Source organism: Oryctolagus cuniculus, chromosome 7 (genome assembly GCF_964237555.1).
Source record: "Oryctolagus cuniculus chromosome 7, mOryCun1.1, whole genome shotgun sequence".
NCBI lineage: Eukaryota > Metazoa > Chordata > Mammalia > Lagomorpha > Leporidae > Oryctolagus > Oryctolagus cuniculus.
The window spans coordinates 42,763,458-42,788,113 of record NC_091438.1 but is presented as its reverse complement, the minus strand read 5'-3'; the positions used below and the strand labels follow the sequence as shown (position 1 = coordinate 42,788,113).

Genomic DNA, 24,656 nt, shown 5'->3' with positions numbered 1-24,656 from the left:
AGGGTTTCCTTTGCTGTTGGTTCACCCTCCAATGGCTGCTGCGGCCGGCGCGCTGCGCTAATCCGAAGGCAGGAGCCAGGTGCTTCTCCTGGTCTCCCATGGGGTGCAGGGCCCAAGCACTTGGGCCATCCTCCACTGCACTCCCAGGCCACAGCAGAGAGCTGGCCTGGAAGAGGGGCAACCGGGACAGAATCCAGCGCCCCGACCGGGACTAGAACCCAGTGTGCCGGCGCCACAAGGCGGAGGATTAGCCTAGTGAGCCGCGGCGCCGGCCTTAAGCATGTATTTTAAATACATGAAGATACTAAAATGAGTGGCATTAAATTAAATAAATTATCTTAAAATTATTTAGTGAATTAAATTTTGTCTTTAACCCACTGATAAAGGAAAGCTAAAACAAAATGCAAAACACCAACATGGTAACCCTGAAAAATTTTAACGTGGACTTTTTTGCAGTTACAAAACTCTAAGAATTATCTGTATGTATCTTTCTGGTGAGGATCCAATCACATTATGCTAAAGTTTCAGCGTATGGATGGGCGTGGAAGAAAAAGACAGAAACACAAGCAGAATATTTATACATTTATTTATAATGAAATTGTGGTCTAAATATTTACAACATATAGGAAACCAGAGGATAAGTTTATACAAAGCCAGCCTGTAAAGTATTCAAATGTGCAAAAATGACAGTTCAGTATCTCAAACTACTCCTGGTTCGGCAGACTAGCTCCTTCACTTTCACACATCAATATTTGATACAAAAAAGTTCTTTTGGCAAAACCTGTAATGCCAAGAAAAAGGACATGTAGCAACTCCAGTCACTGAGTCCACCATCCTACTGAGCAGCCACTCTCTCCTCAGCCGCAACCAGTTCCCAGAGACACAGACCACTGTGTTTCGTATTTGTGGTGAGTTCTGACCAGCTCTTAGTCAAGTAGTTTTCTGACTCAGCTGAAAACAGGAGCTTAGAAGGGCAATAAAAATACAATGGCTCTCTGACACATGTGCCTGAAGGGGCCAACTCTGGATCACCCCGATTAAAAAGTCACAATGAAAAAATAACTTCATTTCCCTATTCAGGATCCAGCTAGCATTTCCCAAAACAGAAAAACAAAATGAAAGGAGGATCTTCTGGAATTAAGTAATGAAAGGAAAAGATGGTCTTAAAATCATTTCCCCACTAATAAATAGTAAGGCTTTGTTTGTAACCAGTTATTATCAAAATCGACCAAACAGTAGTAAAATACAAATAAAACTTTCTTTACATCAGAATTGGGCTTATTCATTTGGAAAATGCTGGACCAGGGCACATGTATTTGGGAATGACCCTGATGCTTTGTTGGACAAGCACATTTCAACAACTGTTAGAAAGCTTCTGAGACAAATTTGTGATTCTAGGTAGATTTTAACACATGTTATGCCACTGCCGAATTTTCTTTAAAAAACGGAATTCTCTCAACAGAGGGGGCACTGCATCTCTAACTTCTGCAAAGGTCCAAGATGGTTCCCAGTAGAGGCCCCAGAGTCTTGTTAAATCAAATGCATGCATTATTGCTAAGAAGAGTCACCGAGGGTCAAAACTCCATTCCACTGCTTCCTATGGCGCCATCCAGAATGGCATCTGTTGTTTAGCGCGTGGTTGTGACGAAGGGTACTGATATCCCAAACTCCAGCCCTGCGGAAAATTACTTGCATTTTTATGACCTCCATGCTCCTCCTCTTCATCAGATGAATCTGCAGCATAAGCCACCAAGCCAAATCCCTTCTCTGTAGTTTTCATCTTCTTGGCTGGATAATCTAGAATAGAGGAAAATAACCCCAACCCCATTCCCCACCAAGACAAAAAAAAAAAAAAAAAAAAAAAAAAAGATAATACCACAAATTCGTTAATTAAAAAAAAAAGATGTTAATTGTAATTGGTTAGTTGGACACCATTTTGAGGTCACAGGGTCAATGGTCACCCAAAAACGTTGAAGATCACACGAAAAACAGCACCAGCATCAGCAAATGTGAATCCACCAGAACCATGTAAGAAAACAGAGAAAGAAAAAAGAAACACAAAAAAAAAGAAAAAAAAAGAAAAAAAGGAAAGTTAGCAAGTGAGTCTCTTGGGGCTGGTATTTCACCTTTTAAAGAGTTAAAAGAAAAGAAGTTAAGAAAAGAAAAATGTACTTTCTTCTGTTCATTTTTATCATGATTATGGACAAGGAACAAAAATGACTCCATGCACCACTATACGATTTAAGAGTTCTGAGCTGCTAAAAGACAACCTTTCCCTAACAGCCACAAGCTGACCGTTACTGACCAAAAGAGCTACGAGGGGATATGTGGCTCAGTTTTTATTAGTTCTGGATCACATTACCTCCAGACAACACAGGCAACAGAATTTTGAAATGACCTACCAATTATTAGTATTTCTTAAGAGTTTTAATGTCACTGATGCTACGTACAAAATAAGTTGAGTGCCTCTTTTCTAGACACACGTCGGTTGAAAATAAAAAGCTGTGTAAATATATGCTGTCCATATAAATAAAAACAAAAACAAAAAAACTCTCATTAGCCAGTAGATTACAGAGGTTGGATTAAACACCTGAATGACATCAGGTTAGAAAACTGACAGCTGCAGACCAGTCCTACTTGGTCAATTCCCTGTTCCCCCAGCTACACCTCACTCACCGTGGCTCCCTGTTAAGGTCCCAGATCCATTCCTTTCATCAGATTCTGTTTTTATTCCAGTCACTGGAAAGGCTGGTGGAGGCATCAACTGCCTGTTAGAAAGACACAATGAAACTTTCTTTCAGGCAAACTTAAACTAATCCAGCACAAAAAGTAGAACAATTAAACATGCAGATAATCCTTCATGTTCATTCCAACCATTAATTTTAACCTTTCCTCCCTACCTCCATCCCTCTCTTGAGCCGTTATCAAGTACAAAAATTACAAGGCCTGTCTACATAACTGGGCCATGCTAAAGAATAAACTGTTGCACAAAGCTCTCTCTGCTCCTTATAGAAAAAGCAAAATGAAACACTGGATGGCAGGCAGGCGAGACTCCCCATTCAAAGAGTTAAAATAGCCTTTTTTTTTTTTTTAAACACTTGTGTCACTGTCCACCCTTAGGAAAATGGCTAAGATGCAGAAAGTTAAAGTAAAGGAAGATGTGGAAGTGCCAAATTCTTCAAAGCTGAGTGCAACTGCTTCTAGGACTCTGAAAGGCAAATGATTCTATCTTTCATTACTCTATCAAACATGAGCTTGATTCAAATGACTAATGCTGATAGCAATGTCCATTATTCATGGCAGTGGGGCAAGCAAATGACACTCCAACATATTTGGGTAATTGTTCTAATTCACTTACCTGTCCCTCTCTCTCTCTTTGCCTGAGGAACTTGCCGGCTTCGATCCTGCACCTTCAATCTCATTCTGACTGGAGAAGCCTGTACCTAAATTAGTCATATGAATGGGTCCATGCTATGAGCAGAAAAATACAGTGGCATTAGCAAATCTACAACTGCTGTATTGACTTTAGCTCCTTAATGTAACTGTCAAGTGCCTCATCTTTCTGATAAATTGCAGTAAGTTAAACTGTACTACATAGGTCTTTGGAATACAACTGTTGTCAAAGTAGGGAATTCTGTTCCCTCCTAGGACCTAGTCAGGGATCCTCTAACTCATTATGCTATGCTTTCAGCTGACTGCCCATAATTCAACTGGCTTGTATTAACCTAGTTATAAACTGTAAAAATGCTTTTGCTTCAAGAATACCTCAACAATTCTGGCGAAATGTAAAGGTGCTTCTCCTGATAAAATTGCACCAAAACTACATATTTTAATAATTTTTTAACTTCAGTGAATGGTTATTTTTACAATTATGTGTATGCACAGAATTACTCCATCTCTGGCAGTCTCTGGGGGGTGGTGGCTGGAGAGAGAAATCACCCTTTTAGTGCAGAAAGAGAAAGTAACAAACTGAAAGCCAAAGCTTTAAATACAAACCACATACTGGCAGACTGAAGGCTTTTGGAGAGGGGCAAAGGGCAGTGAAAACTATCAGAGTCTCATGAGTCGGCTGTACTATAAAAGGAAGGGGTATTTCTTTCTAGATTGAGAGATTTGTATTTTCTTTTCAAACTGATGCAAAAACAAAACCCACCCAAAAGGAGTCACGCTTCCTTGAAGTTAATCCTCAGTAATAAAACTCTAACCTAAATTGATCCTAGAAAGCAGAAATCCCAGCACTGGGAGGACACCTGATACAGATGTGAAATTCTTTCTTTAAAGGGAGAATACAGTAGGAGGATAGGACAAAGAAAAGACAAGGTATTGTATTTAACCTGGTATCCAAGAAGTCCAGATTCGCGTTCATCTGGTAGCTCCTCTGTGAATCGTCTCTTTTGTGCCTGGGGCTGAGCTGGGAGTGGGGGCTGGGGCTGGGGCTGGGGGCCAGCAGGCAAGGCAGTTTTGACAGGAGCAGCAGGAATGAAAGGACCACTCATTGGACTCTGGGGCCAAAACAAACCAAGGAGGAAAAATGTGTGAGACTGTGCAACTAAAATGGCAAGCAATGATCACAATATAACACACAGATGTGTCTTTTCATCTTCAAGTCCTTGGTTTTTTGTGTGTTTTTTTTTTTTTTTTTTTTTACAGATAGAGTTAGACAGTGAGAGAGAAAGACAGAGAGAAAAGTCTTCCTTCCATTGGTTCACTCCCAAAATGGCTGCTACAGCCGGAGCTGCGCTGATCCGAAGCCAGGAGCCAGGTGCTTCCTCCTGGCCTCCCATTCTCCACTGCCCTCCCGGGCCACAGCAGAGAGCTAGACTGGAAGAGGAGCAACTGGGACTAGACCCGGCACCCATATGGGAAGCTGGTGCTGCAGGCAGAGGATTAACCAAGTGAGACATGGCGCCAGCCCCTCCTTCATGTTTAATTTGGTAAGACTATCACCAAGCCTTGCCACCTTTATCCTAGGGAAATATAAAGCTGACAATCCGCATACAGTGCTGTTGAGTTCTCAGGAAAAACCTGTTGTCCTTTTGGGATATTGGGAGCAAATATGACCATTAACAAACAATAAAAAGTCAAATCCCTTACTTAGTTCAGAAGTCATCAAACAAGGACTTTCTTATCGAAAGCACTTTCAATTAATGTGAACTGCTCTTTCTGTATCATAAATGCCAATAATGCCTGTGGCAGAGGCAACTTCATTTACCCATCCCCTGGTTATTAATAAGTCACCATGTCAACACCTGTACTAATGGTTTAGAGGTCTGATTCAAATAGGAAGAAGTAGTAACCAAAAAGATAGTATGTATCACATAAAAATCAGCACTCTTAAAAGGAAAACTCTTTCTTTAACTATAACAGGTAACTTATTGACTGCTTGGTCATCTCAATCATTGTAAGCCTTATGATATTTTATCATTAGGCCCATTTTAAGGATAGATTAAGTCACATCCAAAGAACATACAGCTGGGGGCTCGCGCTGTGGCGCAGCGGGTTAATGCCCTGGCCTAAAGCGCTGGTATCCAATATGGGCACAGGTTCTAGTCCTGGCTGCTCCTCTTCCAATCTAGCTCTCTGCTATGGCCTGGAAAAACAATAGAAGATGGCCCAAGTCCTTGGGCCCCTGCACCCACATGGGAGACCCAGAAAAAGCTCCTGGCTCCGTATTGGCACAGATCCGGCCGTTGGCGGCCTACTGGGGAGTGAACCAGAGGATGGAAGACCTCTCTCTCTTTCTCCGTGTAACTCTTTCAAAATAAATAAATAAATCTTAAAAAAAAAAAAAAATACAGCTAAAAAATGGGAAAACTTGATCAACCCCTGCAATCTAATGCCTAGCTTTTAACCATTCTGACCTAGGGCTTCTTGATTACAAAGAGCTGCAGCTCAAAGATGGGGAACCACACATCTGTTGAAATACATAAAGCAACTCTTGGCTCTTCTCTCCTCTCATTTCTCTCTTATCCTTCTCCGTCCCTCCCCTCCAGTCTGCTGGGTTTTCCCCAATAAACCCTTTCCCTTAAAAAAAAAAATAAATAAAGCAAAGTAACTGTGACCAGCGATCATAAGCAGAATTTAGTTCCTAAGGCTTTGTTACACATTGTGCAACCTGCATCAGTGCTCACAGTCCACACACAGGGAAGCTGGGCAATGGTTCGAGGCTGCCGTTTACTCTGGCATGGGTACACTATGAGAGGCCCACAGAGAAGGGCCTACCATAAATCCATTACCATGCTCTCAGCAGTTGCTCCCCGCCTCCAAGTATCAATTCATCCAAATGACCTAGACATACATTCTTTCCTAAAATTTTATTTTCTTACATAATTTAAGAAATCAGTAAAGAAACATATCAGTACTGCTGGCGCCGCGGCTCACTAGGCTAATCCTCCGCCTTGCGGCGCTGGCACACCGGGTTCTAGTCCCGGTCGGGGCGCCGGGTTCTGTCCCGGTTGCCCCTCTTCCAGGCCAGCTCTCTGCTGTGGCCCAGGAGTGCAGTGGAGGATGGCCCAAGTGTTTGGGCCCTGCACCCCATGGGAGACCAGGAGAAGTACCTGGCTCCTGCCATCGGATCGGCGCGGTGCGCTAGCCGCAGTGCACCGGCCGCGGCGGCCATTGGAGGGTGAACCAACGGCAAAGGAAGACCTTTCTCTCTCACTCTCTCTCTCACTCTCCTATCTGCCTGTCAAAAAATTAAAAAAATTAAAAAAAAAAAAAAAAGAAAGAAACATATCAGTACTTGTAATCCTTCAGGTTGCAATGTATCTCTTAGCCTATCAACAACTGCATATGATATAGTGTTTCCTTCTCTAAGATTAAAACTGCTGAGGCAGCTGTTTGGGATGCCTGCATCCCACATTGTTAAGCCTGGTTTGAGATCGGTTCCTCCCCTTCCAATCCAGTTTCCCGCTAATGCACACCCTGACAGGTAGCAGGTGATGGCTCAAGTGCTTGAGTCACTGTCACCCATGTGGGAGACTCAGACTGAGTTCCAGGTTCTTGATGTTGGTGGGGCCCAGCCCTGGCTGTTGCATGTTGCAGGCATTTGGGGAGAATGAACCACTGGAAGAGCTCTGTGCCTTTAAAATATAACGCAAATAAGTAAACTGAAATTAGACCTGCTAAATTTTAGCTATTGGGGCAAAGAGGTAATAGGCCAGCCTCCTTATCCCTGATTCTGTTAACAATGCAAAGCTAAGGACAGAAAACCACAATGTTGGTTGGCCACCCATTTTTGTAAATAAATTCGTATTACAGCATAGCCATTCTCATCCATTTAGCTATGTTCTATGGCTGCTTTTATGCCACAACAGTGTAAAGCAGTTGTGATAAAGACTGTGTGCCTCAGAAAGCCTAAAATCTTTACACCCTGGAACTCAATAAAACGCTTGTGGGGGAACACTTGGCTCAGTGGTTAAGATGTCACTTGGGATGCCTGCCATCTCATGTCAGCCTGCATAGTTCAAATCTCAGCTCAGCCACCAACCTACCAGCTTCCTATTAACACACACGTTGGGAGACTGCAGGTAATTGCTTAAGTACTTGGATTCTACCCACACAGGAGCCCCAGACCCAGTCTGGGGCTCTTGGCTTCAGCTTGACCCAACACCAGTTGTTGCACAACAGAAGATCTCTCTGCCTTTGAAGCAAAGTAAAAATACACAAATCAACAGGGGAAAAAAGTCTGCTAATTGGCTGCATCGTAAACCACTATTTAGTGTCAAGACTTGTAAAAACAAGTACACGTAATGACACACACAAAGTTTTCAGATATGCTGATGGTGAAAATAAAGACAATGGTCAAAGAGCCACCCACATTATAGTTATCTCCATATTATACATCTCCATCTCCTCCCACATCCCCCTCCCCAGTGTCTCCTAAATTCAATGTTAGACTTCGCATCCTGCATCCTACCTGTCCAGTGCTAGCAGGAGGCTGCACTTGTGTAATCGGGTATTGTGTTGGCACAGGTGGGACTCCAGTAGGTAACGCTGGCAAGACTCCAGGTGCCAATGAAACAGCTGGTGGCACTATGCTTGGTACTCCGTAGGGAGGTTGAACTGGCTGCTGAGGAGGGGGAACAACAGGGTAACCAGACTGATAGCCATTGGATGGATAATATGGTGGTTGAGGAGGGACACTACTTATAGCAGAGGGTTGTGTATAGCCTGAGGGGGAAGAAAAAAAGTGTTTAATCAGCTGCAGCAGAATGAGACATTTTAGCTGAATATTAAACTTAATATCTAGGGGAGAAAAATACTGAGGCATGAATGGCTTTCCAAATTACCCTAAGTTGAAGGGAATATTATTAGTGCCCTGGCACAGTTAAGACCAGCCTCAAGTACCATAGTTACACATAACTACCACTAACAAAACACTTTCAACACTGCAAGACATACACACCTGGTAAAGGTACGGCAGTATTAATCTGATTCACAAATCTAGAGTATTCAGCATGAACCTGAAAAAGAGGCAAAAACACATTAATATGGGAGACAATCCTAACTGTATTATTTATAAAAGTCTGATCATATACTTCTAGGACTAAAGCAGTTAGAAATTAAAATACTTCCACTGATGTTCTAATTACATTTAACTTTTTTAATTTAGTAATTTTTAATAAGATAGACTATAATTTTCTTTTTGACAGGCAGTTAGACAGTGAGAGAGAGAGAGACAGAGAGAAAGGTCTTCCTTCCATTGGTTCACCCCCCAAACAGCTGCTACAGCCAGCGTGGTGCGCCAATCCGAAGCCAAGAGCCAGGTGCTTCCTCCTGGTCTCCCATGAGGGTGCAGGGGTCAAGCACTTGGGCCATCCTCCACTGCACTCCCAGGCCACAACAGAGAGCTGGACTGCAAGAAGAGCAACTGGGACAGAATCCAGCGTCCCAACTAGGACTAGAACCCAGGGTGCTGGCGCTGCAGGAGGAGGATTATCCTACTGAGCTGCGGTGCTGGCCAAGGTAGACTATAAATGAGTAAGCCAGGTTTTGAGAATCAGAAGCAAGTGGAATCCTAAATCCCCCAGACTAGACTCAATTTCAAGGTACAAAATCCCTAGAAAGTTCAAAAAATTAAGTAGTTAGGAAATTCCTAAGTTGTTAGTGTACCAGTGAGAATTTATTTTCAATTACTAGGTGCCTTGTCCTAAAGAGCTCAGTTTAATAAAGACTTAATATGGGGTCAGCGCTGTGGTGTAGCAGGTAAAGCCGCTGCCTGCAGTACCGAGTCCTGGCTGCTCCACTTCTGATCCAGCTCTCTGCTATGGCCTGTGAAAGCAGTGGAAGATGGCCCATGTGCTTGGGCCCTTGCATCCATGTGGGAGACCGGAAGAAGTTCCTGGCTCCTGGCTTTGGATCAACATAGCTCCAGCCATTGAGGCCAATTGGGAAGTGAACCAGCAGATGGAAGACCTCTCTCTCTCTCTCCCCTCTGTGTAACTCTTTCAAATAAATAAGTAAATCTTAAATACTGAACCTATAACTTCCAGTACCAACAAAAAGACAGAAAATGGCCAAAGAAGTTATGTGATACAAGAATTGGTAAATCAAGTTATACACAAAGGAAATACAGTAGGGCCGGTGTTGTGGCATAGTAGGGAAAGCCTCCACCAGCATCCCATATGGGTACTACTTTGTGTCCCAGCTGCTCCACTTCAGATCCAGCTCCCTGCTGATGCACCTGCGAGACCAGTGAAGACTGCTCAAGTGTTTGGGCCCCTGCATTCACCCAGATGAAGCTCCTGGCTCTGGCCTGGCTCAGCCTCAGTGTTGTGGCCTTCTAACAGCCATCCGGGGAGTGAACCAGCAGATCTTGAACCAGAAGATCTTGCTCCCTCTTTTTCTATATAGCTAAGTTTCAAATAAATAAATACACCTTGGGGGGGAGGGGGACCAGCACCACAGCTCACTTGGCTAATCCTCTGCCTGCAGCACCAGCACCTGGGTTCTAGTCCCAGCTGGGGTGCTGGATTCTGTCCCAATTGCTCCTCTTGCAGTCCAGCTCTCTGCTGTGGCCTGGGAGTGCAGTGGAAGATGGCCCAAGTGCTTGGCCCCTGCACCCTCATGGGAGACCAGGAGGAAGCACTTGGCTCCTGGCTTCAGATTGGTGCAGCGCGCCGGCCATAGCAGCCATTTGGGGGGTGAACCAACCAAAGGAAGACCTTTCTCTTTGTTTCTGTCTCTCTCTCTCTCTCAGTGTCTAACTCTGCCTGTCAAAAAAAAACAAAAAACAAAAAACAACACTTCCCAATAAGGCACCTTAAATGCCAAAGAAACATAGTACAGATAGAACATACTCAACCCACCTGACTTCCTTTTCAAGTGTCATAAAAATAATCACATGGCTTAATTTTTAGTTAACTATTTGTAGAAAATAAAGAATGGATAATCAAATGAGCAATTATCTCAAACACATAGCTAACATGCTTTAAACTATCATAGCAGGCCGGCGCCATGGCTCACTAGGCTAATCCTCTGCCTTGTGGCGCCGGCACACCAGGTTCTAGTCCCGGTCGGGGCGCCGGATTCTGTCCCGGTTGCCCCTCTTCCAGGCCAGCTCTCTGTTGTGGCCCGGGAGTACAGTGGAGGATGGCCCAAGTACTTGGGCCCTGCACCCCATGGGAGACCAGGATAAGTACCTGGCTCCTGCCATCGGATCAGCGCGGTGCACCGGCCGCAGCGCGCCGGCCGCAGCGGCCATTAGAGGGTGAACCAACAGCAAAGGAAGACCTTTCTCTCTGCCTCTCTCTCTCACTGTCCACTCTGCCTGTCAAAAAACAACAACAACAACAACAAAAAAAAAAACTATCATAGCAGGAGACTCAAATGGTATCTTTTAAAAATCTCTTTATTGAAAGGTAGTTACACAGAGGCAGACACAGAAAGAGAGAGGTCTTCCATCCGCTGGCTCACTCCCCAAATGGCTGCAACAGCTGGAGCTGGGCCAATCTGCTGCCGGGAGCCTGGAGGTTACTCCAGGACTCCCACATGGGTGCACGGGCCCAAGGACTAGGGCCATTCTCCACTGCTTTCCCAGGCCACAGCAAAGAGCTGGAACAGAAGTGGTGCAGCTGGGACTCAAACTGGCAACCATATAGTATGCCAGCACTGCAAGCAATGGCTTTTCCCCACTAAACCACAGTGCCAGCCCCTTAAGTAGTATCTCAAGTGCCAAGCCAAATGCTCACCTTTACTCCTGTTTCAGATTGAAATTATGCTAACATAAGCCAAAGAGTATCAACTCAACCAGCAGCAGAGAGACAGCAGGTGATACTTGCTCTCTCAAAGACTATAGAAGCAATCAGCCTGCCAGCACGCTGATTTCACACTTCAGGCGTCCTGAACTGTGATAGAATAAGCCATCACCACATCTGCAGTAATCTGACACAGCAGGAGCAGACACATTCTAAAATGGCAAATATTCTGAATAGCAGACAAAAGCAACTCACTGTTTGTAAGAGATTCTCACAGAGCTTCTTAGCAGCAGCCAGGCCTTCTGGTTTGGGATGACTGCAAAGAAATGAGAGGCAGCATTCAATGGAAGGAAAAAACCAACAATACAGAATTCTTTCTGTTTTCATTCTATCAATTTCCTTTAGTATATTTATTGTAGCTCAGACCTAACCCTCTGAAAAATTATAAATAGGAACACAAAAATAATGTCATATAAACCTTTTGAGATACAAGGAGTTAAGTGTTTAGCAGTTAAGATACCCATGTCCAGGCAGCGGGTTAAGCCACCACCTATGACACTAACATCCCATGAGCACCAGTTCAAGTCCCAGCTGCTAAACTCCCAATCCAGCTCCCTGCCCACCCATGTGGGAGACTAGGATGAAGTTCCAAGCTCCTGGCTTCAGCCTGGCCCAGCCTAGGCGGATACAACCACTTGGTGAGTAAACCAGTGCATGGAAGATCTCTGTCTCTCCCTCCCTCTCTGTAACTCTGCCAGTTAATTAAATACAACTTTTTTAAAAAAATGTTAAAACATTAAAAAAATATGCTCAAACAACCTACATCAGAGTATTTGGTTCCCATGCCTAGCTCCAGCTTCCCACCAAAATGACTGTGGGAGGCAATAGTAAATGGCTCAAGTAATTAAGTTCCTACCATCCCATGCGAGACCTGGATTGAGTTCCCAGTTCCTGGGTCTAGTTTTACTATATCCCTGGCCAGCAGGCACATTTGCAGAGTGAACCAAAGAATGGGAGTTCTCTTTGTCTTTCTCTCAAATAAATTAATGAAAACACAGAGAGATGGATGTAAATGTCAGTGGTCTTTCTCTGGGTAGTGATAATTCTTGATATAAACATTTACAGGTCATTAAATCACTCGTAAGACATATTAATATTATCATAGATTTAAATGAAAGTTATTTTAGGTTTGTCCCAGCTCATTTTAGGATAATAAACTAGGATAAAATCCAAGGACCTGAATAACAAAGAGTTAATTACCTCCTAACTCAATGTCTATTAATTATAAAGCTACTATTCCTAATATTTATCTAAATCCCATGTGTTTCTACTAAGCTCATTTTCTTCTCCTTCTGAATCATTCTAGCCTGCCCTGAGACGCTGTCAAGGGTGCAAACGTCCTCGGCCCCAGCGGTGCATACCTGATATAAATATACATAGGTTCAAAAGCTTCCCGACCAGATGCTGGCTCAATGCAGCCCGAACCTTTGCCCCGTAGAAAGACCTTGGCACCCGTTTCAATCTGAATATGCTGCAAATAAGAGCAGCCTGGACCTTCCACCTTCTCTTTGACATTAAAAGTGGGCACAGCATGTTCTAGACCCACAAATAATTTATCTTGAACATAATGCATCTGTGGAAGAAGGAAATATCTCAGATTAAACAAATGCTAATCTTTTAGAAAATTGTTATGTAAAATACTTTAAATCCCAAGATACTCTCAATCACATCCACAATTAGGATCTCCTATGATCTGGACCACAAAAATAAACTCGGCCAAGGACCCTCACTTCAGAACTTCATTTTCCCCACACCTACCTACAAAAGAAACACCTAATTCTGCTCAGCTGAAGATTCTATTCAGCTACAAATACCCGAGTCAAACATCCCAGAGATGATACTGAGTAAACATATCTACTTCCCTCCAACTGAGGTTAAGACAAAAAGATGTTGCAGCAAAGCCAGGCTCTTAGGAAACCGGAACAGAATGTCGGGTAGTACAGTCAGCCCCCGTGATCTTCTCCAAGGAGAGCTGCTCTCTCCAACCCTTTTTTCTAGGAGGAGTGTATCAGCCGAGTCTTGCTTCATCAGACTCAGCCTTCTTAGTCCTCCAGCTGCCATCAAGCTCACAAATTAAGTAAAACCACCACCTGCACACTGTGCCATGTACATACCCGTGCTGTCAGGCCCCTTTCTAGAATTCATCAGGATGTTGATAAGGGTGCTCAGATGTTCCGAGTATTTGGGAAACCTAGCTAGTCCGCCAACAGAATATGAACAGTGGGTAACTCTGACTGGAATCTCGGGATCTGATGTTTTTTTCCTCGCATGATTATGTGGCATGTATCATTTTTACAGAAATAAAATGATGATCCCTCCCTCAGAACGTACCCCTGACTGGAAAGGAGGCTTCTGGCTAACAGCTGGAGACAGCTGTGCAATGGGAGCTGGCTGGTGATAGACAGTGACTGTTGCACCATTGAAAGTTGGGCTTGTCCCCGTAGCAGCTTTTACCACTCCATTGGTGATAATTTCTTTGATTCGGTTTACAGCTCCTGGGAAAAAAAAAAAACAAAGAGTAAGACACTACGCCAAACAACTGAATGAGCTGCCTAGTGTCTAATGATAAAAACGGGCCACAGGTTCAATTACTTGAGCACTACTCCACAGGATACCCAAATTATGTGGCTTGTCAACTCTAAACCACACACGCTGATCTATAGCTCAAAAGTAAGAGGTAAAACAGCCCACACAGCTGTACTTGGCTCTTCACAAAACATTACTTACTGTCCACTAATTCCCGTGTCTGCCCCTGAACATGAAGATATAATGGACGATCCCTATAAAGAAAAATACAAAAGAATAATCTCAAATTAGCCAAAATCAAAGGATTGAAATATTTCATTTGTAATACAAAAATCAATTCTGTTTTTAGGGCTCATCAACAATGTTATCCAATCAACTAAAACAATTCAACATTCAAGAACAGAATTCCCGGGGCAGGCCCTATTGCACAGCATGGGACATTCACACCCCATAACAGAGCCAGAATTTTGTCTCCACCACTCCATTTCCAATCCAGTTTCCTGCTAGTGCATCCAGAGGAAGTGGATGATGATCCAAGTACTTGGGCGCCTGCCACCAATGTGGGAAATCCTGATGGAGTTCTGGACTCTTAGCTTTAGCCTGCACTGTTGTGGGCATTTGGGGAGTGAAACAGCTGATGGAAAAGCTCACTCATGCTCATGCTCATGCTCTCTCCCTCTCTGCCTTTCCAGGAGATGAACCTTTTTTGTTCTTCAAAATTAATTTATTTGGGCCGGCACCGCGGCTCAATAGGCCAATCCTCCGCCTGCGGCGCCGGCACACCGGGTTCTAGTCCCAGTCGCTCCTCTTCCTGTCCAGCCCTCTGCTATGGCCCGAGAGTGCAGTGGAAGATGGCCCAAGTCCTTGGGCCCTGCACCAGCATGGGAGACCAGGAGAAGCACCTGGCTCCTGGCTTTGGATCAGCACAGTGCACCGGCCACAGCAGCCATTGGGGGGTGAACCAACGGAAAAGGAAGACCTTTCTCTCTCTCTCTCACTGTCCACTCTGCCTGTCCAAAAAAAAAAAAAGATTAATTTATTTGAAGGGTAGAGTTACAGAGAGAGAGAAGCAGAGAGAGATCTTCCATCCACTGGTTCACTCCCCAAATGGCTGCAACAGCCAGGGCTGTGCTATGCCAATGCCAGGAACCAGGAGCTTCTTCCTGGGCTCCCACGTGGATGCAGCTCTAGCCCCAAACGTAACTTTTTAAAAAAAAAGATTTATTTATTTACTTGAAAATCAGAGTTACAGAGAGAGAAATAGAGGCAGAGAAAGAGAGAGAGGTCTTACATCTATTGCTCACTCCCCAATTCGCTGCAAAGCCCAGAGCTGTGCCTATCTGAAGCCAGGAGCTTCTTCTAGGTCTCCCACACAGGTGCAGGGGCCCTAACAATTGGGCAATCTTCCACTGCTTTCCTAGGCCATAGCAGAGAGCTGGATTAGAACTGGAGCAGCTGGGTCTTGAACTGGTGTCAACACAGGATGCCAGCACTGCAAGCAGCGGCTTTACCCACTAGGCCACAGTGCCGGCCCCATAACATTTCTTTTTTCTAAAAATTTACTTATTTACTTGAAAGTCAGAGCTACACAGAGAGAGAGAAGGAGAGGCAGAGAGAGAGGTCTTCCATCTGCTAGCCCACTCCCCAATTAGCAGCAACGGCCAGGGCTCTGCCGAACCAAAGCCAGGGGCCAGGAGCCTCAAGCCTCCTCTGAGTCTCCCACGAGGGTTCAGGGGCCCAAGGACCAGGGCCTTCCTCCACTGCTTCCTCAGGTCACAGCAGAGAGCTAGATTGGAAGTGGAACAGCTGGGACTTCAACCAGCGCCCACATAGGACGCCAGCACTGTAGGCAGTGGCTCCACCCGCTACGCCACAGCTCTGGCCCCCCATTACACTTTTATAAAAATCTCTTTTATGGGGCCAGCATTGTGGCATAGTGGGTTAAGCACAGCCTGTAATGCCGGCATCCCACATGGGCAATTGTTTCAGTCCTGGCTGCTGTGCTTCCAATCCAGCTCCCTGCTAATGTGCCTGGGAAAGCAGTGGAGAATGGCCCAAGTCCTTGAGCGCTGCATCCACATAGGAGACCCAGAAGGGGCTCCTGGCTTCGGCCTGGCCCAGCCCTGGCCACTGTGGTCATTTAGGGAATGAACCAGTAAATCAAAGAACTCTCTCTCTTTCTCTGTAACTCTGCTTTTCAAATAAATAAATCTTTTTAAAAACATTCCTTGTTTACTGGATTCTCTAATACATTATAGGCTACTTGCCTTGGCTATATAAATTAATGGGGTAAGAGTAATAGTGAAACACAAACTTTCAAAAAAAATATATTTGTTTACTTATGATTTGAGAGGCAGAAATAAAACGCAGCCAGCGCTCCCATTTACTGCTTCACCCACGCCTCCAATGGCTGGAGTGGGGGGGCCAGGGTGGTGTCAAATGCCAAGAACTCGGCCGGCGCCACAGCTCAATAGGCTAATCCCTGCCTGCGGCGCCGGCACCCCAGGTTCTAGTCCCGGTCGGGGCGCCGGATTCTGTCCTGGTTGCCCCTCTTCCAGTCCAGCTCTCTGCTGTGGCCAAGGAGTGCAGTGGAGGATGGCCCAAGTCCTTGGGCCCTACACCCCACGGGAGACCAGGAGAAGCACCTGGCTCCTGCCTTTGGATCAGCGTGGTACGCCAGCCGCGGCGGCCATTGGAGGGTGAACCAACGGCAAAGGAAGATCTTTCTCCCTGTCTCTCTCTCACACTGTCCACTCTGCCTGTCAAAAAAAAAAAAAAAAAAAAAAAAAAAGAAGAAGAAGCAGCCAAGAACTAAAATCTGGTCTCCCAAGGGGGAGTCAGGGACCTAACTACTTGAGCTATCAACTGCTGCCTCCCAGAGTATGCATCAGCAGGCAAGCTGGTACTCAAACCCAGGCACTGTGATACAGGATGTGGAGGTCAGCACCCTGTGCCAAACACCCATCCCCAGGGGACTCTCCAGATTCTAAACGAATGATGGTTTAGGTATAACTATAATAATGAAGAAAGCAGTCATTAACCATATACAGTTAATGAAAACTGGTAAGTAAAAAAAACCTGTGTTTAAGATAAAGTTGAAAACAGCAACCAGCTTACACACAAAGCCAAAATATACTCTTGGTTTTGGGTAGGACACAAATTTTGCCTCCTAGTTATATCCAGTTTAAGCAGATATTCAAAACATAACATTTCTGAGTGCTTGCCTGCTGCCAGAGAAGAGAAGCTCAAACACTGAATAACGGGAGGAAAGAATTTGAGATTAAATATTTACATAGGAAAATCTATATTTATAATCATCATGGAGGCAGTGCAGGATTTTTAAAGAAAATTGAATGGCAGAAAAGCCTAGAGAGAGACAGACAGACAGACAGATACACACACACACACACACACACACAGAACTCCAGTCTGCTGGTTCATTCCCCAAATGCGTGCAACAGCCAAGGTTGGGCCAGGCCAAAGCCAGGACACATGAACTTACGTTCCTTCTAAGACGTGCATTAGCAGGAAGCTGGATCAGGTTTTGGAAGCTGGTACTGAAACCAGACACTCCACTGTGTGAAATAAGTATCTTTTTACAAATTTGTGTCTTGTTTTTTATTATTTATTATTTGAAGGGTAGAATTAGAGAGAAAGATCTTTCATCCATTGTCCTAAAAGGAGACAATGACCAGAGCTGAGCCAACTGGAAGCCAGGACCCAGGAGCTTCTTCCAGGTCTCCCCTGCGGGTATAGGGGCCTAAGTACTTGGCCCATCTTCTGCTGCTTTCCCAGGCCATGGCAGAGAGCTAGAAGGGAAGTAGAGCATCTGGGACTTGAACCAATGTCCATATGGGATGCGGCACCCCATGTGGAGGCTTAGCCTACTATGCCACAGTGCAGCCCCCTGAAATAGGTATCTTGACAGACATGTCAAATGTGTACCCAAGACTTTTTTTTTAAGTTTACACAAAATATGCGCATACTTACAGCTTAAATGTAACCACACAGTTGGGGGTTAATTTTCACAGGAAAATAAGTTTAGATGTAGGTATGTTAAATCTTAACAACTATCTTCTTGTGATGGGCATTTTGTATGGGGGCCCGTGTTGTGGCATAGCAGGGTAAGCTGCTGCCTGTGATGCCAGCATCCCATATAGGGACCGGTTCACGCCCCAATTTTTGCACTTCCTATCCAGCTCCCTGCTAATGGCATCTGAAAGGCAGCAAAAGATGGCCCAAGGCAGGAGACCCAGATGAAGCTCCTGGCTTCAGTCTGTCTCCTCCCTGGCCACTGCAGGCATTTAGGGAGAGAAACACTGAATGAAAGACCTCTCCTTCTAACTTTTTCAAATAAGGAAGGAAATCTTTTTTTTTTTGGACAGGCAGAGTTAGATAGTGAGAGAGACAGAGAGAAAGGTCTTCCTTTTTCCGTTGGTTCACCCCTCAAATGGCTGCTACAGCTGGCATGCTGCGCTGATCCGAAGCCAGGAGCCAGGTGCTTCCTCCTGGTCTCCCATGCGGGTGCAGGGCCCAAGCACTTACGCCATCCTCCACTGCCCTCCTGGGCCACAGTAGAGAACTGGACTGGAAGAGGAGCAACCGGGACAGGATCCGGCGCCTCAACCAGGACAAGAACCGGGGATGCCGGTGCCATGGGCGGAGGATTAGCCTAGTGAGCCACGGTACCGGCCAAATAAGGAAATCTTAAAGAAAAGTTACTGTGTAGGACACCTGCATCCCGTCTTGGAGTGCCTGGTTCAAGTCCCAGTTCCTGGCTTCTGCCTCAGCTAAAGCACAGCCTGAGAGGCAGGAGGTGAGGGTTCAAGTACCTGGGTCCCTGCCAATACATGGGAGGCCTGGACTGAGTTCTGGGCTCCTGGCTTAAATCTTTCAGATAAAATGAAAATAAATTCTTAAAAATCATCTTCTTATATAACTTCAATTTGCTTCCTCTAACAAAAACACTGTGAAATAAAAACTCAAGAGACAGGGAAAAACACAGCTGCTACCGTTTCTTATCACCCAGGATAAAGCATGTGCAAGCACACCCACACCCCGCTCAAATTACTAACCACACAAGAATTCACCTAAGAATGAAAAACATGAAGCGAACACAAGTCACTCGCCCAGCGTGTCCCCACAGCAGAGGACAAGCACACATACCCTGGTCCTACTTTGGCCTTCTCCTCCGTCGTCATGAACCTCCCTCGAGTTGATACTGCAGCCCCACTAAGTCGGCTGATCTACAAGAGGAAACGGCTCTATTAAAAAAAAGTGAAGGTATAAAAATACCAACACTGTACCTCATCCCATACAGTTACACAGAATTTAAATTTTTTTTTTAAAAAAGATGATGTGTTCATTGGTTGATTGCAATTCATTCCAACAAGTAAGGCAGAAATGAGTTCTATTCTGTACCTGAAATTTGATACCATGGTTTCTTACTGAAACCAACCTAGGGAATTTACTCCTATGTTTCATGATCTTCCTCTGAAGTTAAACTAAACTCAACCTTGACTTCAGAGACCATGACCCAAACCTACTAATAAATGCCTCCCATGTTCCCATCTGTGTTGGGCCTGTTTTCTGAGCTGACCTGCCTGCCACCTTCCCCAGAGTCCCAATCCCTCCGTACCTCATCTTGAGTCTGTCCTCGAGTCAGCAGGTTTCTGCACGTGAGAGGCACATCATTGATCTCAACTTCAGCCACCACCAGGTCATCTTTGCTTTTATTGCTGGTGAGGCCTTTGCCAGGGGCTTGAAGCTACCGAGATTAAAAAGTTTATATGATAAAACGAATCTTTTTAATTGTCCCATCACCTCCTTACCCCTCCCCCCACCTGCCTGTAAGCACACTCGGTCATTCTTCACAAATAAAATAACAAGCAAAATGATACCAAAGTATAAATGATTTACCTGAAAGCCAACACTAGACTGTTCTGTAAACTTAGCCCTGTGCCCATTTGAAAAAAAATTTATTTTATTTATCTGAAAGGCAAACTTAGAGAGACTGATTGATTTTCCACTGCTGGTTCACCCCCAAATGGCCACAGAGGCTGGGACTGGGCTAGGTGGAAGCAGGAGCCTGGAACTCCTTTCACATCTCCCACGTCGGTAGCAGGGGCCCAGGCACTTGCTTTCCCAGGCCTATTAGCAGGGAGCTGGGTTGGAAGCAACTGGGACTCATAAACTGGTGGTCATATGGGATGCTGGGGTTGTAGGCAATGGCTTACCACTGTGCCACAACAGCCCCCTGTGCCCATTTTATGACCATATAATTACAGAAACAGTCTGGACTAGAAACTGCAACCTCCAAAAGGAAAATTAAACAGTCAATTATGATCCTTTTATAGCTCAAACAGCTGGCTGTGTCATAAAACAAAGAGCAATGCATACAACCTGTACACCTCATTCATGAGAAGGAAGTTGTCTTTGAGCCACCCCTATCATCACAACATATCAAATTTTGTCCTCGCAATGTTCTCAAAATTCTTTTTTTTTTTTTTGACAGGCAGAGTGGACAGTGAGAGAGAGACAGAGAGAAAGGTCTTCCTTTGCCATTGGTTCACCCCCCAATGGCTGCTGTGGCTGGTGCGCTGCGGCCGGCGCACCGCGCTGATCTGAAGCCAGGAGCCGGGTGCCTCCTCCTGGTCTCCCATGCGGGTGCAGGGCCCAAGTACTTGGGCCATTCTCCACTGCCCTCCCGGGCCACAGCAGAGAGCTGGACTGGAAGAGGAGCAACCAGGACAAGAACCCGGCGGGCCGGTGCCGCAGGTGGAGGATTAGCCTATTGAGCCATGGCACCGGCCTCAAAATTGTTAATCTGGAATCTGGTGCAGCAGTTAATAAACAGCTTGCAGAGCCTGCATTTATATTGGAGTGCCTGGTGTGAGTCCCAGTTCTTCCATTTTGGATCCAGTTTTCTGCTAACGCACATCGTGGGAGGAATAGATGATAGCTCAAATATTTGGGCCCCTGCCACCTAAGTGGGAGACCCAGAGGGAACTCCTAGCACCAAGCTTCAGCCTGGCCCAGCCTTGAATGTTGTAGGCACTGGAAAGCGAACCAAGCAGATGGATTCTGTCTTTCAAATAAAATATGAAAATAACATGAAGTATAATTTAAATCCTTAAATCATTCCATTACTCTCTTATCAAAGAAGAACAAAGAGGGCCGGTGCCATGGCTCACTAGGCTAATCCTCCGCCAACGGCACCAGCACACCGGGTTCTAGTCCCGGTCTGGGCACCGGATTCTGTCCTGGTTGCCCCTCTTCCAGGCCAGCTCTCTACTGTGGCCAGGGAAGTGCAGTGGAGGATGGCCCAAGTGCTTGGGCCCTGCACCCCATGGGAGACCAGGATAAGTACCTGGCTCCTGCCATCAGATCAGCGCGGTGCGCCAGCCACGGTGGCCATTGGAGGGTGAACCAACGGCAAAGGAAGACCTTTCTGTCTGTCTCTCTCACTGTTCACTCTGCCTGTCAAAAATTAAAAAAAAAAAAAAAAGAACAACAACAACAGAGAGAATGGAAGTCACCATGATCATAAACTCTGATTTAGTTTCTCTCAACTAAACTGCAAGCAAACTTCAGATAACTGGATTTGAGTGTTACTTAAAAAAATTTTATGGTTGCCACTAGCAACTGAGTACTTGAAATGTGACTGAAGTACTGTATTTTAAATTGCGTAAATATTGCCAAGGAAAAAATAAGGTTTATGATGTCAAAGCCAAATGACCAGTTAACTGGGATTTAGGATTTTAAATCTAGGTGTTATGATTCTAAATCCAGTACTTATGTATAGTGTTGCTTCCCGCTGCAACTATCTATGTAAAGATTACTCTTTAAAGAAAAAAATATCAATTTAAGTGATTGGCATCAGTATTATGTTTCTTAACATGCAGTGAACATTCATTCCCTCTTGGTCAGTGTGGCCTCAGAAATGAACAAATGACTTGTACTCTCTTCAGAAACCTAACAAATACACTCAAGATTAAACTTTTACCTCACCAGAAGTTTTCCCCTACTCTGCAGAACTTCAATATGTAAGCATCCACACAGGTCATGGTCTATATTCCACAGAACTAGCCAGCAGGCTCACTGAGGACTGCATTTGCAAACAGAACTCACCTCCTCACAGGTACCCTGGGTAGCACACTTTAATTCAAGACCTCTAGCTTTTTTCAGTTGATAGTTACAGTGGAACAGGCTCACTAGAACACAAAGAATTCTGCAATTCTAGAGGGTTTCAGGCCAAATGCCAGGTAACTTAATCATCTGAGATAAGTTTGACTCTAAACACGGGAAGGTAAATGCTCTGATCAGACCCCTTCTTGTTATAAGATTCTAATCGTACTACGGATTCTATAAAATGACCCAATAATTTCCTCAATTTGTATGGAAGCAAAACGGCACATGTAAAAATTATTCCTCCAGCCGGCGCCGCAGCTCACTAGGCTAATCCTCCGCCTAGCGGCACCGGCACACTGGGTTCTAGTCCCGGTCAGGGCACCGGATTCTGTCCCGGTTGCCCCTCTTCCAGGCCAGCCCTCTGCTGTGGCCAGGGAGTGCAGTGGAGGATGGCCCAGGTGCTTGGGCCCTGCACCCCATGGGAGACCAGGAGAAGCACCTGGCTCCTGGCTCCTGCCATCGGATCGGCGCAGTGCGCCGGCCGCAGCGCGCTGAACGCGGCGGCCATTGGAGGGTGAACCAACGGCAAAGGAAGACCTTTCTCTCTGTCTCTCTCTCTCACTGTCCACTCTGCCTGTCAAAAAATAAAAAAAAATAAAAAAAATAAAAAAAATTATTCCTCCATTTCAGTTTATGTGTATGCACCTTATCCGTATTCTGATTAAAGATGACACTCAAAAGCTCCCTGATTCACCTTAAGTTCTCTGTTGACATCAGGAAGAACGCACATGCACTAAAGACATTCCATGAAATCATTATACGCCTAAGTGAATGCAGGCGAAACAATGTGGTCCATAAATGTCACCCATCCAGTCAAAACTGGATGGAAAAACGTCCTTCACAGAATGCCACACGAAGTCCTCAAACTAAACCATCTTCAAGCTGCTCTCTCAGTTTTCTCTTCTCTTTCATCAGTACCACGATGATCTTACAGGACTGCCCCTAGGGAGTCCCTCGACTTAGAATACCTTCTCGGCAGCATTCGGAGTTGGTTTCAGCTTCCCTTTGGCCATGAGCATGGCATTGATCTTGGCAGCCACAGCGGCAGCGGCATCCAAGGCTCCTGAAGGAGCAGCTGTGGCGCCCCCGGGGCTCCCCCCGCTGCTGGGGACCTCTCCACCTGGGGCAGCTGGGGGGAGGAAGAGCAGGGGGGATGGAGCTGGCTGGTCCCATTTGCTGCGGCGCCTACAGGTAGAAGGAAAATATTGGGCCCCAAAGCACTCACGCTCCTTTATTAAGCCTTAGCCCCCTCGTTCTCCTCTGGCGTCTTTATCCAACGCCTCCAAATCTAACAGGACTAAAGTCCTCAGGCCTCCTTAAAGAGGCAATGACTGCTGTACTTCCCCAAATTTCCACTTTCTTCAACGCATTCCCAAAGTCCTTTCAACCATGTCATCTACGCAAAGTTCCCTCTGTCTTCCATGCCTTCCTTCGCTCTCGACCTTCCGAAAGTCCCCGCTTCCCTCCTCCCTCGGATTCCCTCCGGCTCTCTTCCGGGGCCCCAGGCCTGCTCTACATCCTCTTCCCCGAAGTCCGACCTCCCATTACATACATTTCCCACTTAAGCGCCTCTCTACCAGTACGCAGGTCCCTGGTCTCTCCCGCGCCCCCACGCTTGCTCCGAAACCCCTGCCCGCGAAGCTTTACCCGCCGGCTCCAGGATGCGTCGCGCTCCCCGCGGACATGGCGACCGGCTCTACTCAACCACCCGCCAACTACCCCACTACCACCTTCCCGTCACTTCCGCCCCCAACGCCCTGACGCAAAGCCTCTTCCGGTCGTGAGGCGGAGCGGTTCCGGCAAAAGTGTCGATTCCCATTGGACTGTCGGTGATTTAAAGGCGCCTGGCGTTCCTGAGACACAAGGTAGGGTGTGACTTTCCGGCTTGCGCTATGCCCATAAAAAAAATGGCTGTTTTGTCTCATTTGAAAGCAGACTCACGGGAGGGCTAGAAGAATCCATCTTTGTTGTGGGCAGGTTGGAAGACAAGGAAACAACACGCGTGAACTTAGATTCCCCGGATTCAGCTTCGTCTGTGTGGAGTCCTGGCCAGAGGCCGGGGAGTCTTCCCACGGCTTTTGCACGCTTCAGAGGGAAGGGGCTCTTTTCGAAGGTCATCTGAAGAACTTCTGTAGTGTTTTTGTGTTTTCAGTTCTGTGAACCTTGCAGGGGATGTAAAGATACAATTAAGAATAAGGCGCAGGTCCTGGAATATACGTATGATACAGTTGTAGAATAAGCAAAGGTCGAAGAGGATAAACTGCTCAGCTTGGTGGGGCGTTGAGGAAGCGGAAGCTGAACAGTTCAACTGGGGCTTAGAGAGGTATCAAGCTAGGTTAGTAACCCTCCTGTTCCGGCACGTGGCTCTGGAGCGTGGGAGCCTGATCCTGGGAGCCCTTGAATGCCAAGCTGAGGACCTTGAGTTGATTCTTGGCGCGGCAAGGAGTCCTCCAGATCGCAAGAGTGAACTGCGGTGTGTTTTTTCACAAATCTGCAGTGTTTCCTTTCACCCTTTAATAAAGAAAATGTCCCCTGCAAATGCCACCCTCTGCTGGCTTGATGCGTACACACCCTGTTATGTTTCTGCGTTCTTTCCTACCAGATTGATCTATTCGTTCCCTTGCTTTACTGTTTTTATTACAGTAACTCTGCAGAAGAACTGTCAGGGCAAGCAAATTTTCT

The 24,656-nt window shown here is 45.7% G+C and overlaps 1 protein-coding gene and 2 non-coding genes across 5 annotated transcripts; all 3 read right to left on the bottom strand.

Moving 5' to 3' along the window:
* Positions 1 to 569: 569 nt before the first annotated feature.
* Positions 570 to 23,761, bottom strand: KHDC4 (KH domain containing 4, pre-mRNA splicing factor). Of its 3 annotated transcripts, none has more exons than XR_007924253.2 (14): positions 23,622 to 23,761; positions 22,943 to 23,159; positions 19,423 to 19,551; positions 18,951 to 19,030; positions 13,986 to 14,038; positions 13,590 to 13,753; positions 12,620 to 12,831; positions 11,454 to 11,514; positions 8,408 to 8,465; positions 7,919 to 8,172; positions 4,335 to 4,502; positions 3,359 to 3,443; positions 2,677 to 2,768; positions 570 to 1,797 (listed from the first exon to the last, which is right to left on the bottom strand). XR_007924253.2 is itself a non-coding variant. In XM_002715407.5 (14 exons), exons 1-14 carry the CDS (start codon positions 23,657 to 23,659, stop codon positions 1,598 to 1,600), a joined length of 1,839 nt encoding a protein of 612 aa, XP_002715453.1. In that variant the 5' UTR covers positions 23,660 to 23,761; the 3' UTR covers positions 570 to 1,597. The 3 variants fall into 3 exon arrangements, 2 of the variants coding, with proteins under 2 accessions (XP_002715453.1, XP_017201303.1); XM_002715407.5 differs by having other exon boundaries at positions 3,359 to 3,471; XM_017345814.3 differs by having other exon boundaries at positions 3,359 to 3,471; positions 22,669 to 23,159; positions 23,622 to 23,696.
* LOC127493845 (small nucleolar RNA SNORA42/SNORA80 family) lies at positions 6,105 to 6,241 on the bottom strand. The gene has a single exon (XR_007924383.1). It is a non-coding gene; the product is annotated as a small nucleolar RNA SNORA42/SNORA80 family (small nucleolar RNA).
* On the bottom strand, positions 13,184 to 13,313 carry LOC127493853 (small Cajal body-specific RNA 4). Its single transcript, XR_007924391.1, has one exon. It is a non-coding gene; the product is annotated as a small Cajal body-specific RNA 4 (non-coding RNA).
* Positions 23,762 to 24,656: the final 895 nt, after the last annotated feature.

Bases quoted from the DNA above. Each gene is read 5' to 3' on its own strand.
- KHDC4 (XM_002715407.5), bottom strand. From the start codon at position 23,659: ATGTCCGCGGGGAGCGCGACGCATCCTGGAGCCGGCGG. The intron at 8,466-11,453 runs GTGAGTTGCTTT...CCTCTTTTTCAG, and splicing joins GTGAGAATCTCTTACAAACA to GTTCATGCTGAATACTCTAG. The intron at 3,472-4,334 runs GTTAAATACAAT...TTCTGCTCATAG, and splicing joins CTGGACTTCTTGGATACCAG to CATGGACCCATTCATATGAC.